At 38.7% G+C, this 11,518-nt stretch overlaps 1 protein-coding gene across 1 annotated transcript in view; it reads right to left on the bottom strand.

Moving 5' to 3' along the window:
- Window positions 1-1,742: 1,742 nt before the first annotated feature.
- plxdc2b (plexin domain containing 2b) overlaps window positions 1,743-11,518 on the bottom strand; it is a 422,082-nt gene continuing 412,306 nt past the window's right edge. Inside the window, exon 14 of the mRNA XM_043690425.1 lies at window positions 1,743-4,441. Within this exon, the coding sequence (XP_043546360.1) occupies window positions 4,322-4,441 (120 nt within the window). The 3' untranslated portion in view covers window positions 1,743-4,321. The remainder of the gene's footprint in view (window positions 4,442-11,518) is intronic.

The following is an 11,518-nucleotide window of genomic DNA, read 5'->3' as shown; positions in this document are numbered from 1 at the left end:
CGATGTACTGGGATGGAAATGATTGGTATTCAACAGCTATAACTATTGCAGTTTTCCCCTCGAGTTCCATTGATTTCAATATTGCTAGGGTTCCTTGATACCACACTGAGTCGTGTTACCACGTATTAACGGCTTACATTTAGAAGACAAGCTTAATAATCTTGATTTGAATTACTTTGAATTTAGAGGTTTGAGGAGGAAGTCTTTAAAATGATAAACGGATGCAATGTGGTATATGCAAAGAAATGATCTTGTAGGAAAGCAGAAAATAATCTTAAAGTTAAAATATCTATTTAGGAAAATCTAGTAATTTGTCTTAACCTGGAAAAACGTAATGAAAATCTTGAATTCAGTTCAAAGATTGTCAATGCTATCTTAAATGAAATTTTCAAACTGAACTTAATAGATTTTTAATTGGGCAAAGGTTCAAAGACAGAGAAATGGAAATGAAATTCAGATCACTGAATGGCAGAACAGGCTAAACTCTTGATGATCCAAGCATTGCTAAAAGACTCTATTTGAAATAGAGTGAAGGAAAAATTAGAAATTTAGTTTTACTAAAATTGTGTTTATTTTGGGAATGTCAGATCCAGTGGTAGGCCAGCGCTTGTCACCCATCCCTAATTGAGAAGGTGATGATGAGTTGCCTTCCTGAATTGCTGCAATTCACTACCGTCAACTACTGTCATGAATATTTGGTTCAAGGGATTGCTTCAGAAAACTGAGTCAGGTCAAAGCTAGATTTTGTTCGTTTAAGCCTAGACTTGATCCTTCTGTTAAATTGCTGTGTAACTCCTTATTCCAAAGTGTTGTAGAATGACATGAATCTTATTTTCAGATATTATCGAACTGAATTTTGTACGCTATTGGGCATCAATACCGTACCGTACCACAGTTGAGAAAGTGTAGATTAAAAAGATTGTTGGTAACTGGGAAGATGCTAGAGCACTTAGAAAACAGTGGTAGGATCAGACACAGACAGCATGTGCATACAGAAGGGAAATCATATTTGACAAATCTACAGGAATACTTCAAAGATGTATGGGCGGCACGGTGACACAGTCGTTAGCACTGCTGCCTCACAGCGCCAGAGACCCAGGTTCAATTCCCACCACAGGCGACTGACTGTGTGGAGTTTGCACATTCTCCCCGTGTCTGCGTGTGTTTCCTTGGGGTGCTCCGGTTTCCTCCCACAGTCCAAAAATGTGCAGGTTAGGTGAATTGGCCAGGCTAAATTGCCTGTACTGTTAGGTGAAAGGATAAATGTAGGAAAATGGGTCTGGGTGGGTTGCGCTTCGGTGGGTCGGTGTGGACTTATTGGGCCGAAGGGCCTGTTTCCACACTGTAAGTAATCTAAACCATCTAAATGTAACTGGCAGATTTGTTTATGGGGAACCATTGGATGTGGTTGATTTGGACTTTAGGAAGGCTTTTGACAAATTATCACATCAGAGAATAATAAGTAAAATTGAAGTGCCTGAGATTGGGGGTAGTGCAATGTGATGGGGAGAAAATTGGTTAGCGGACAGGAAACAAAGAGTATGAATAAGTGGATCTTTTCCTGAATGGCATATAGAACAAGGAGCCGAGCTACTCACAATATATGCTAATGATTTAGATAAGGGAATGAGATGTAATATTTCAAAAGTTGCAGATGATGCAAAGCTGGGGTGGGAGGGTGAGCTGTGAGGAGGATGCAGCGATGTTGCAGTGTGATTTGGACAGGCTGAGTGGGTGAGCAAATGCATAGCAGATGCAGTATAATATGGATAGATATGATGTTATCCACTTTGGCAGCAAAAATAGGAAGGCAAATGACTATTTGAATAGCAGAACATTGACATAGGGGAATGTTCAATGAGACCGGTGTGCCCTTGTGCAACAGCCACTGAAAATAAGTGCGCAGGTGTCGCAGAGAGTAAAAAAGGCAAACTGTATAATGAGAGGATTCGAGCACAGGAACAAGGATATCTTGCTGCAATTATGCAGGGCTTTGGTGAGGGCGCCTGGAATATTCTGTGTGGTTTTGGTCTCCCTATCTGTGGAAGTATGTTCTTACTATACAGGGGTACAGCGAAGCCGTTGGCATAATATCTGTTAGACAGTATATTGCATTTGAAGCTGGATCACTGCCTGATTTGTGAAGTGATCAGTAAGATTTGGGAACAACTATTGTTACTGAATTGACAAGGTTACTGCATGTTTAAGAAAATTCAAATCAATTCTTGGCTGATGAGAATGAGAGAGTCTTTTGGGAACCTTCTCATTATGGAGCAACATATTTGCACACTGGTGTTTGCTGCTGGTGACATTACTTGAACATTTACAAGAAGTACCACATAGTTAAGGCTCATTCTTGATCAGCAAGAGAATCAAAGGTTAGGGGGAAAGGGCAGGAAAGTGGATGTGAGGAATGTGGGTTCAGCCATGATGTCATTGAATGGCAAGAAGCCTACTCCTGTTCCTGTTTCTTGTGGTCTTAGCAAACATTGAAATGAAATTAGAATCACATCAGGATCATTAAGTCCACTTCATTCAGTCAACAATGCAACTATACCCTTTTTCCAGTGAAAGAGCCGGTTTTTGCTAGGCGACATTTAAAACAAAGTTACCGTTACCTTCAAATGAGTTTAAATATTTATCGGATACATTGGGATAATGTTTAGTGAAATATTTCAAATTGTTTTTCAAGATAGTTCCAGATCAAACCCAACTGAATGAGCTATCTTAACTCTAATTGATAACCTTATATAGAATACTCATTGAAATCAAAATCCACTCCCAGCGAGGTCGAACTCACAGTGAGTGAAATCTCTGACACCATCGACTGAACTGTAAGATTACTAATCTGCAGTGCTCATTGATTGCATTGTTGGCAAATGGAAAGAAGTCAATAATCTGTAATTAGACCTGAATCTGCCATTTTCAATACTTAATAATAATAGCAAGTGCCTTTACGTCTAAGACTGGAAGATTTATTTCACAGGATTTTATTGAAGAATAATACTTACCTGAATTCACAAACAGCCTGGTTTCACAGCACGAAGAAAGCTCAAAAGAAAACAATTAATTTCAGTGAAGACAGTTAAAAGTGCGTGTTCTTTGCTCTCCATTAAGTTACTTCCTATTGTTAAACAGTACTCAGTCTTAATTACTACTTTACAACCCATTTTATGTCTGTGATAATACATGTTACATGCCTCTTCTGGATGGTAAAAATACACTATAACATTTCATCACAATCTGGAGACACAAGAACCTGTCTTGTGTAAGCTATCAAGAAACAAAATATATTCATCTATTTAACCAATGTGTCCACTACACAACAGATCTAATCGAATCTGCAAATACTCCCAAAATTTGGTTTCTAGTAGGGGAATATTTAAGCCTTTGTAATCTCACTACCTTTCAAGCCAAAAGATAACAAATTGCACAATTTGCAACACAAATGGCATTAATCCCTCAGTAATTTGAAACCAATGGAATCTTGTGCACAATAATTTGGAGATTTTCTTATTAACTTAAAAGATTTACATCAGGACTGTCAGACGTCACTTAGAGAAACAAGTGAAATTTATCAAAAAAGTTAGATTTGAACATTTGCAAACTTTTGATTTTTAAAAGGACATACCAATTTGTCTTCAGTTGCCTCCAAGCCTTATGCAACTGAATCTTGACAATTGAAAATGACATTTCATCATATTATAGCTCATCTACAGTAAAGAAATCCATCCATAATGATTTATATACACTCAAAACATCAGATGGATTAGAAAATATTCTCATTAAGAAAATGTACACATTAACTACATTTCCCCCAACTGACGTCAGTGAGTTTTTAACGTATACACTTTTAAAGAATCAAAATAAATGTTGGAGAGAGTGAATCTATTCATTGCATTATCTGATTGATGATCAGCTAAAAGCATGCTGTAAGCAATTTTCCTGCATTTTTAACCATGGAAACATGGAAAATTGATGTATTTTCTTTTCCACTCTTACTTGTTGAGGTTGACTTAAACCAGTAAAGATGAATGAACCTGGTTTTTCACTTTTGTCGCTTGTATGCGTCACTAATGTTCATTCAATTCCACAACGATTATCCAAAAGGGATGGTCAATTCTTTTTGAAACATTGATGAACTCTGCAGGGCTACTAAGGAAGATTATGGAGTGCTGATCTCGTAGATGAAAATGTGTATCTTTCTTATTTTGAGCTGATCCAGAAGTGGGTATTTCATGGACAGTGCGTTTGAGCTTGCTTCTTTATTCACTTCAAAGCATAAATCCCACACCTGGTGCACTACTTCTATCGCTCAGTTTCAGCACTGTTCAGACACAATAAAGCCTTCCTTTTCCTGCCCAACTGGCTCCACTTCGGCATAGGCAGGATGACCAGAGCCACGCCTGAACTTCATTGCAGGCCATCTACTGGGGCGGCGCTGGAATTGAACAGAAATTAATTAATAAGGAAGAGTGGTGAAATGCAAACAATTTCAAATGGAAATTCTTAGCAACTTAGTCGAATAAGGGCAAGTGAGTTAAATGGCCAAACTGTAAACAAAGCTGAAGTAGAAACAAAAGAATCTGAATGGATCTTGTCGGTGACCTTGTTTAGAAGCAATCTGGAGTTACTTCACCAGTTGCTAATGTTTCAATGCAAACCTGATATTTAATGCCTAAGCCTAGAGGATATTTTAGTGCTGTGTCATTGAGGCCATCTTTTTAAGCTTGCTCTGGTGCTGAAAAACAGAATAGAAACAGAATTGGAAACTTACAGGCCCTTGGATAGAATACAAACAGACATGATGCTGAATGGCAATCCATTCATAAAGCACATCACATTCATTACTTTCTATTGACTAAACTTTGGTAGCTGCTTGCAAATCCAGGCTGAGTTAGAACACAGGTGTTAGATTGAGATCCATGGTCAAAATATTTTTACACTGCATGCCTCTTTGTTTTTTTTCCCCTTTATTCAAGTTCCGTCCCCTCATTCCATTGGCATACTGTTATATGGCCTCCATTCCTGGTGAAGGGTTTTAGCCCGAAATGTCGATTTTCCTGCTCTTCAGATGCTGCCTGACCTGCTTTGCTTTTCCAGCACCACTTTAATTTAGACTACAACTATATGGACACTAACCATGCTCCAATATCCAGAATAAAAATATATTTCTATAAGAATTAAAATACAAAGGGTGAGGAAAATATTGAACCAAAGCTGGTCCTACTAGTGCTGAAAATGTGTTGCTGGAATAGCGCAGCAGGTCAGACAGCATCCAGGGAACAGGGGAATCGACGTTTCGGGCATAAGCCCTTCTTCAGGAACTCTTCCTGAAGATTGGCTTATGCCCGAAACGTCGATTCTCCTGTTCCCTGGATGCTGTCTGACCTGCTGCGCTGTTCCAGCAACACATTTTCAGCTCTGATCTCCAGCATCTGCAGACCTCACTTTCTCCTACTAGTGCTGCCCTGTTCATGTCTACATTTCATATCCAGGAAATGATGAGAATGACTAGGAAGAATTTGCTGGATTTTTTTTCCCCGGGGGCTCATATTATTATCAATAAAGCGGAGATCAAAGGTATTGTTAACTGTGGAATTAAGCAATAAGAAGAGACGCTGGCAAAGGGCTATTGCATGAAAGCTAATGTGCAGGAGGGTCAGGTGAAACTAGCTCTCTTAGAATTACAGAATTGAAATAAATGGTGGCCCAGCCAGTGACATCACATCCCATGAATGAGTTTAAAAAAAAATCAACAACTGAATCAAGGGTTATGGGGAAAATGCAGGAAAGAGGAGCTGAAGAGTATCAGATCAGTCATTTCTTATTAAATGGTGAAGCAGATGCAATGGGCTGAATAGCTACTTCTGCTCTTCAGTGGAAATGATCGGTAAACAATGGAAAAGGCACATTTTAATTTCTCTCGTTGTTGACTTTTTGTACGTTAATAATAATACCCTGATCACAGACGCACATCTTGAAAGATAATTATGAGATTGCCGATATGCACTGTAGCAAAAGAACAACATAATTTCTCACATACAAAAGGCAAAAAAAAATTATACTGCAAGAATAGTTGGACAAGCACTAATTAAAACAAGTAAAATAAAACAAAGAGCTTCAGATGCTGAAACAAAAACAGAAATTGCTGGTGAAACTCAGCAGGTCTAGTACCCTGCATGGGAGGAAAGCAGAGTTAACGTTTTAAGTCCAGTTTCTCTTCATCAGAACTTGGAAAAAACTGACATTTCTGCTGAAGACGAGGTAGAATTTGGGAGAGGGGAAGGTGAGTGGATAGGTGGAGACAGACCCAGACAGTGAGAGATATATTAAAGGCACAGGTAAATTAGAGAATATGTATGGCAGGCCAAGTCAGAAGAGAAGCTGAATAAGTGATAATGAGAACTGAAGAAGGCAGAGAATGGGTAGCCTGTGCTGAAAGCAAATCATGTAATGTGATAACAGGCTTGAGAATGGGTGAGAATGGCTTTTGTGTGATAAAACAGGACTGGGTGTGAGGTTGGATATGGTTTAAAACAATCTTATTTGAAATAATGGAAATAAAGGTTCAACCCTTTTATCATCAAAAATAACTTCCCAGGTACTCCTACCACAATTACAGTTTCCAATTTAAAGTTCTTTGTTTAGTGGGCCCAGAGGATTTCTTCCTGACAAACCTCTGCATTCATGCATTTCTACTTTCTTTAAGTAATGTCTCTCAATAAGACTCTGAAACAAACTGGTTACACAGCTCACTTACTCCTTTACATATGTGACTGTGATACTAATGATCAAGGCCTTTTCCACATTGAGTAATTACTTCTGTTAAAAAGAGATTTGCACCCTCACACTCTCTGGATGGTTTGCTCTTTCTTAAAGAAAACTCCGTATTTGTCTCCATGTGTCATACGACACCTAGTTGTTTGGCAACACCACAAATCTTTTCCTTCTTCTTCACTTGTTTTCTAAGCCATTAAATGACTTACTTTGGAGATTGTTAAAAGCCTCATTTATATGCCTGGAAACAAACTCCAGACAACCCAACACAACTCTCAGAACTCAAAATCTAAATTAAATTAAATATATGCTTTTTCCCCTTCTTAACCAACATAGTATAGAAACACAAATCAAACTTAAATCTATTAATGGTTCTGTTCACTTTAGACCCCATGTATCATGAAGCTTCATCCCACTAAGGATATGAAAGTAGAGTTAGTATCAAGTTAAGAGTCCCAGATCTTCTTTGGTATCCACAGACCAGAACTAAAACCCCACTCTTCTTTGCTTCCCAGTAATTATGTCATAGATTCTTGGTGAATCAGATCTAACTGTCAGGCTGAATACCTTCCATCCACTGTGACATGATTACTTCAAATAGATCAGTTGAAATGATTGGTAAATAATGGAAAAAGCATGTTTAATTTCTCTCATGGTTGACTTTTTCTGGCTAATAATAATACACAGACACACATCTTGAAAGATAAGAATTGTTGTATCCACAATTTTGGCTAGGCTTCCAAAGTCTGTCATGAAAGGATTTACTTGACTATATTAGGAGGATACAAAGTATACAATCGGCAGGGTGGTGGTAAATGTTACTAGACTAGCAATCCAAGAACTCCAGTCTCATGCTCGGGGGACAAGCATTCAAATCTGACCACAGCAGATAGCAAAGCAAGAATTCAATAAAAAATCTTCAACTAAAAACTAGCCTAATATAGACCTTGTTTCAACTGTCATATAAACCCATTTGGTTCACTTATGCTCTTTAGAGAAGGAAATCTGTAATCCTTACCTGGTCTGACCTATGTTCAACAATGAAGGTGACTCTTAACTGCTTTTTGAAATGCTCTTGAGAGCCATTTAGTTCAAGGGACAATTAGGGAAGGGCAACATAAGCTGATCCTGCCAGCAATATCCATATCACAAAGAAAGTCAGTGTCAGCTGTATACAACTTGTGCTGCTTATGAAATCAGAGAAATGCATGGTTCAGAAGGAGGCCATTTGTCTCCTTATGTCTGTGCCGACCAAAAAAAGAGCTATCCAGCCAATCTCCATGTTTCAGCTCTTGGCCTGTAACCTTGTAGGTTAGGGCATTTCATACAATGGTAGAATTACTTAGGAAGACATGAGGCAGGACAGTGGGCAAAGCTGAAAATGAAATAAATAGTAAATAAATATTAGTACTAAGAGTATAGTTTCCTTGTGAAAGAATTCATTGGGATAAATATTAGTTTTCTTTTGTACTAAAGTATTATCCATTTTAAAATAATTTCTCTTCTTAATAAAAATAAAAATTGATTTGATTGGTTTAAAAAGGTGGGCAGAATATCTTTTAAGGCTATGGCACATGTTTACATTTAAATTTATTGTAATGTCCCAGATGGAGACTCAGTTCCCTTTTTTGCCTTTCAAACACAAGCTGTGTAATCATAATGGCCTGGACTTAGTGGAAATTACAATAGAGATGCTATCAGTCATTACTCCCCAGAAACTGACAAGCCAGTTAGTCAGAAGTGGATAATTCCAGAAGAACCTGAAATAATTCTCTGTTTCTTCATAGAGTTGGACCTCCCCCAGTTTGCAATGAATTTGAAATCACTGAATTCAGCAAATAAAAAGGCCCAAAAGGCCTGTACTGTGCTATTCTATATAAGAGAGCACAGCAAACCCTGCGTATATTGTGGAGAATAAGGAGAACAGCAGACATTTGGGAAAATTGCTGTTAGTTTCACTGTTAAAAAGTCTTGGGAAAATTGCAGTGTGTTAGATAATATGGAACTTGAGTTTTAATGGCACATTAATTTCATAACTACTTATGAACATCCATACTGGACCTGAAAAACTACTATTAAATTTTTTTAAAAAGTATCAGTTTATGAAAGTTTTGCTATTTTAATACCATGTGTATCTCCCACTTATGTGTTATGGCATCTATTAAAATTCAATTAAAAGTGAAGGATGATTAGTACATTCTACTTCCTGATTTACCATCTGCCAGAATACATCAATGTCATTGACATTACCCTTCTTGATAATATCATTGTTGCCAGACACATAGTGATCCCTTTAACTTATCAACAAAATTAAATCAGCATCAGGAAAAGGCAAGTTCACACCACAGCCATCGCTGGATTTTTAAAGGCAGCTTTCTTCAAGGTTAGTGATGAATACCCTCACTTCTCTGCTATGTATAAAATCCAGGCCAATTTTTACAAGACCTGAGTGCATCTTAAAGCAGTATAATTGGAGTCAATTTGTAGCCAAAGGAAATGATTTCTCAGGAAATCAAAGCTAGTGTGGAGTACATGGCAAAGTGAAAGTGAGGCTGAAGCTTAGCCATCATCACATTGAAAGATTGAGCAGAATTGATAAGACATATGGTCTACTGCTGCACCTATTTCCTGTACTCCTCTGTTATAAAAAAGCAAGAGAATTGAAGGGTGGAGTTTGAAAACAGAAAATGCTGGAAATCACAGGCAGCTTCCATATAGAGTAAGAGCAAGTCAACATTTTGAGTCTGGATGACTTTTCATCAGAGTTGACGTAAAGTGTTGAGGGGGCAGCATTTATGCTATAGTGTGGGGGGAGGAGTGGAGTGCTGGGGTAAAAAATGCAGATTAAATAATTGGAATGTGGGAATGGCAGAACAATAGTGCATCTAACTGTCAAACTGGAAAGAAGAGATTGTCCCACTGGGGTGGGGGAGGGGAGAGAGGACATGGTGACAGAGAATGTAACAAGTAATGCTAAAGGAAAGGGAAGAAATAGGATAGTTTTCACAATTTGAAGGTGTTGAACACATTATTAAGTCCAGAAGATTGTAAACTGTTTAGTCTGAAGATGAGAGGTTGTTTCTCCAGTTTGCGCTGTGATTTACTGGAGCATTTAGACTGGAAGCAGAGGCTAACCGGGAAGACAGTAGAGCAAAAATGGCAGGAGTTTGTAGGTATAATTGAGGACACTGTACAGAGGTTCATTCCCAAGAAAAGAAAGATTAACCGGGGAGGGATTAGACAACCTTGGCTGACAAAGGAAGTCAGGAAATGTATTAAAGAAAAAGAGAGATCCTATAAAGTGGCTAAGAACAGTGGGAAATCAAAAGATTGGGAACGATACAAAAGCAAACAGAGGATAACAAAGAGTGTAATAAGAAATGAGAGGATCAAATATGAAGGTAGGATCGCCAGTAATATTAAAAATAATAGTAAAAGTTTCTTTCAGGACATAAGAAACAAACGACAGGCAAAAGTAGACATTGGGCCACTTCAAACTGATGCAGGAAGCCTAGTAATGGGAGATAAGGAAATAGCAGGAGAACTTAACAAGTACTTTGCGTCAGTATTCACAGTGGAAGACATGAGTAATATCACAAAAATTAAAGGGTGTCACGGGGCTGAGTTGAATATGGTTGCCATTACGAAAGAGATAGTGCTAGAAAAGTTAAAAAGTCATAAAATTGATAAATCTCCTGGCCCCGATGGGATACACCTTAGAGTTCTGAGAGAGGTGGCTGAGGAAATAGCAGAGGCATTGGTTGAGATCTTTCAAGAGTCACTGGAGTCAGGAAAGGTCCCGGATGATTGGAAGATGGCTGTTGTAACCCCCTTGTTCAAGAAAGGATCAAGGCAAAAGATGGAAAATTATAGGCCAATCAGCTTAACCTCGGTTCTTGGAAAAATTCTAGAATCCACCATTAAGGATGAGGTTTCTAAATTCTTGGAAGAGCAGAGTCTGATTAGAAAAAGTCAACATGGATTTAGTAAAGGGAGGTCATGCCTGACAAACCTGTTGGAATTTTTTGAAGAGGTAACAAGTAGGTTAGACCAGGGAAACCCAGTGGATGGGGTCTATCTAGACTTTCAAAAGGCCTTTGATAAGGTGCCACACGGGAGGCAGCTGAGCAAGGTGAGGGCCCATGGTGTTCGAGGTGAGCTGCTGGGATGGACTGAGGATTGGCTGTCTAACAGAAGGCAGAGAGTTGGGATAAAAGATTCTTTTTCAGAATGGCAGCCGGTGACGAGCGGTGTCCCGCAGGGTTCGGTGCTGGGGCCACAGCTGTTCGCAATATATATTAATGATTTGGATGAGGGAACCGGGGGAATTCTAGCAAAGTTTGCCGATGATACGAAGTTAGATGGACAGGCAGGTAGTACTGAGGAAGTGGGGAGGCTACAGAAGGATCTAGACAGGTGGGGAGAGTGGTCCAGGAAATGGCTGATGGAATTTAACGTGAGCAAGTGCGAGGTCTTGCACTTTGGCAAAAAGAATAAAAACATAGACTACTTTCTAAATGGTGAGAAAATTAATAAAGCCAAAGCACAAAGGGATCTGGGAATGCTAGTCGAGGATTCTCTAAAGGTAAACATGCAGGTTGAGTCCATGATTAAGAAAGCGAATGCAATGTTGTCTCTTATCTCAAGAGGGTTGGAATATAAAAACAGAGATGTACTACTAAGACTTTATAAACCTCTGGTTAGGCCCCATTTGGAGTACTATGTCCAGTTTTGGTCC

Source organism: Chiloscyllium plagiosum, chromosome 5 (genome assembly GCF_004010195.1).
Source record: "Chiloscyllium plagiosum isolate BGI_BamShark_2017 chromosome 5, ASM401019v2, whole genome shotgun sequence".
Classification (NCBI taxonomy): Eukaryota; Metazoa; Chordata; class Chondrichthyes; order Orectolobiformes; family Hemiscylliidae; genus Chiloscyllium; species Chiloscyllium plagiosum.
Note: the sequence above shows the minus strand (reverse complement) of the source record. Positions and strands in the feature narration are given on the sequence as shown.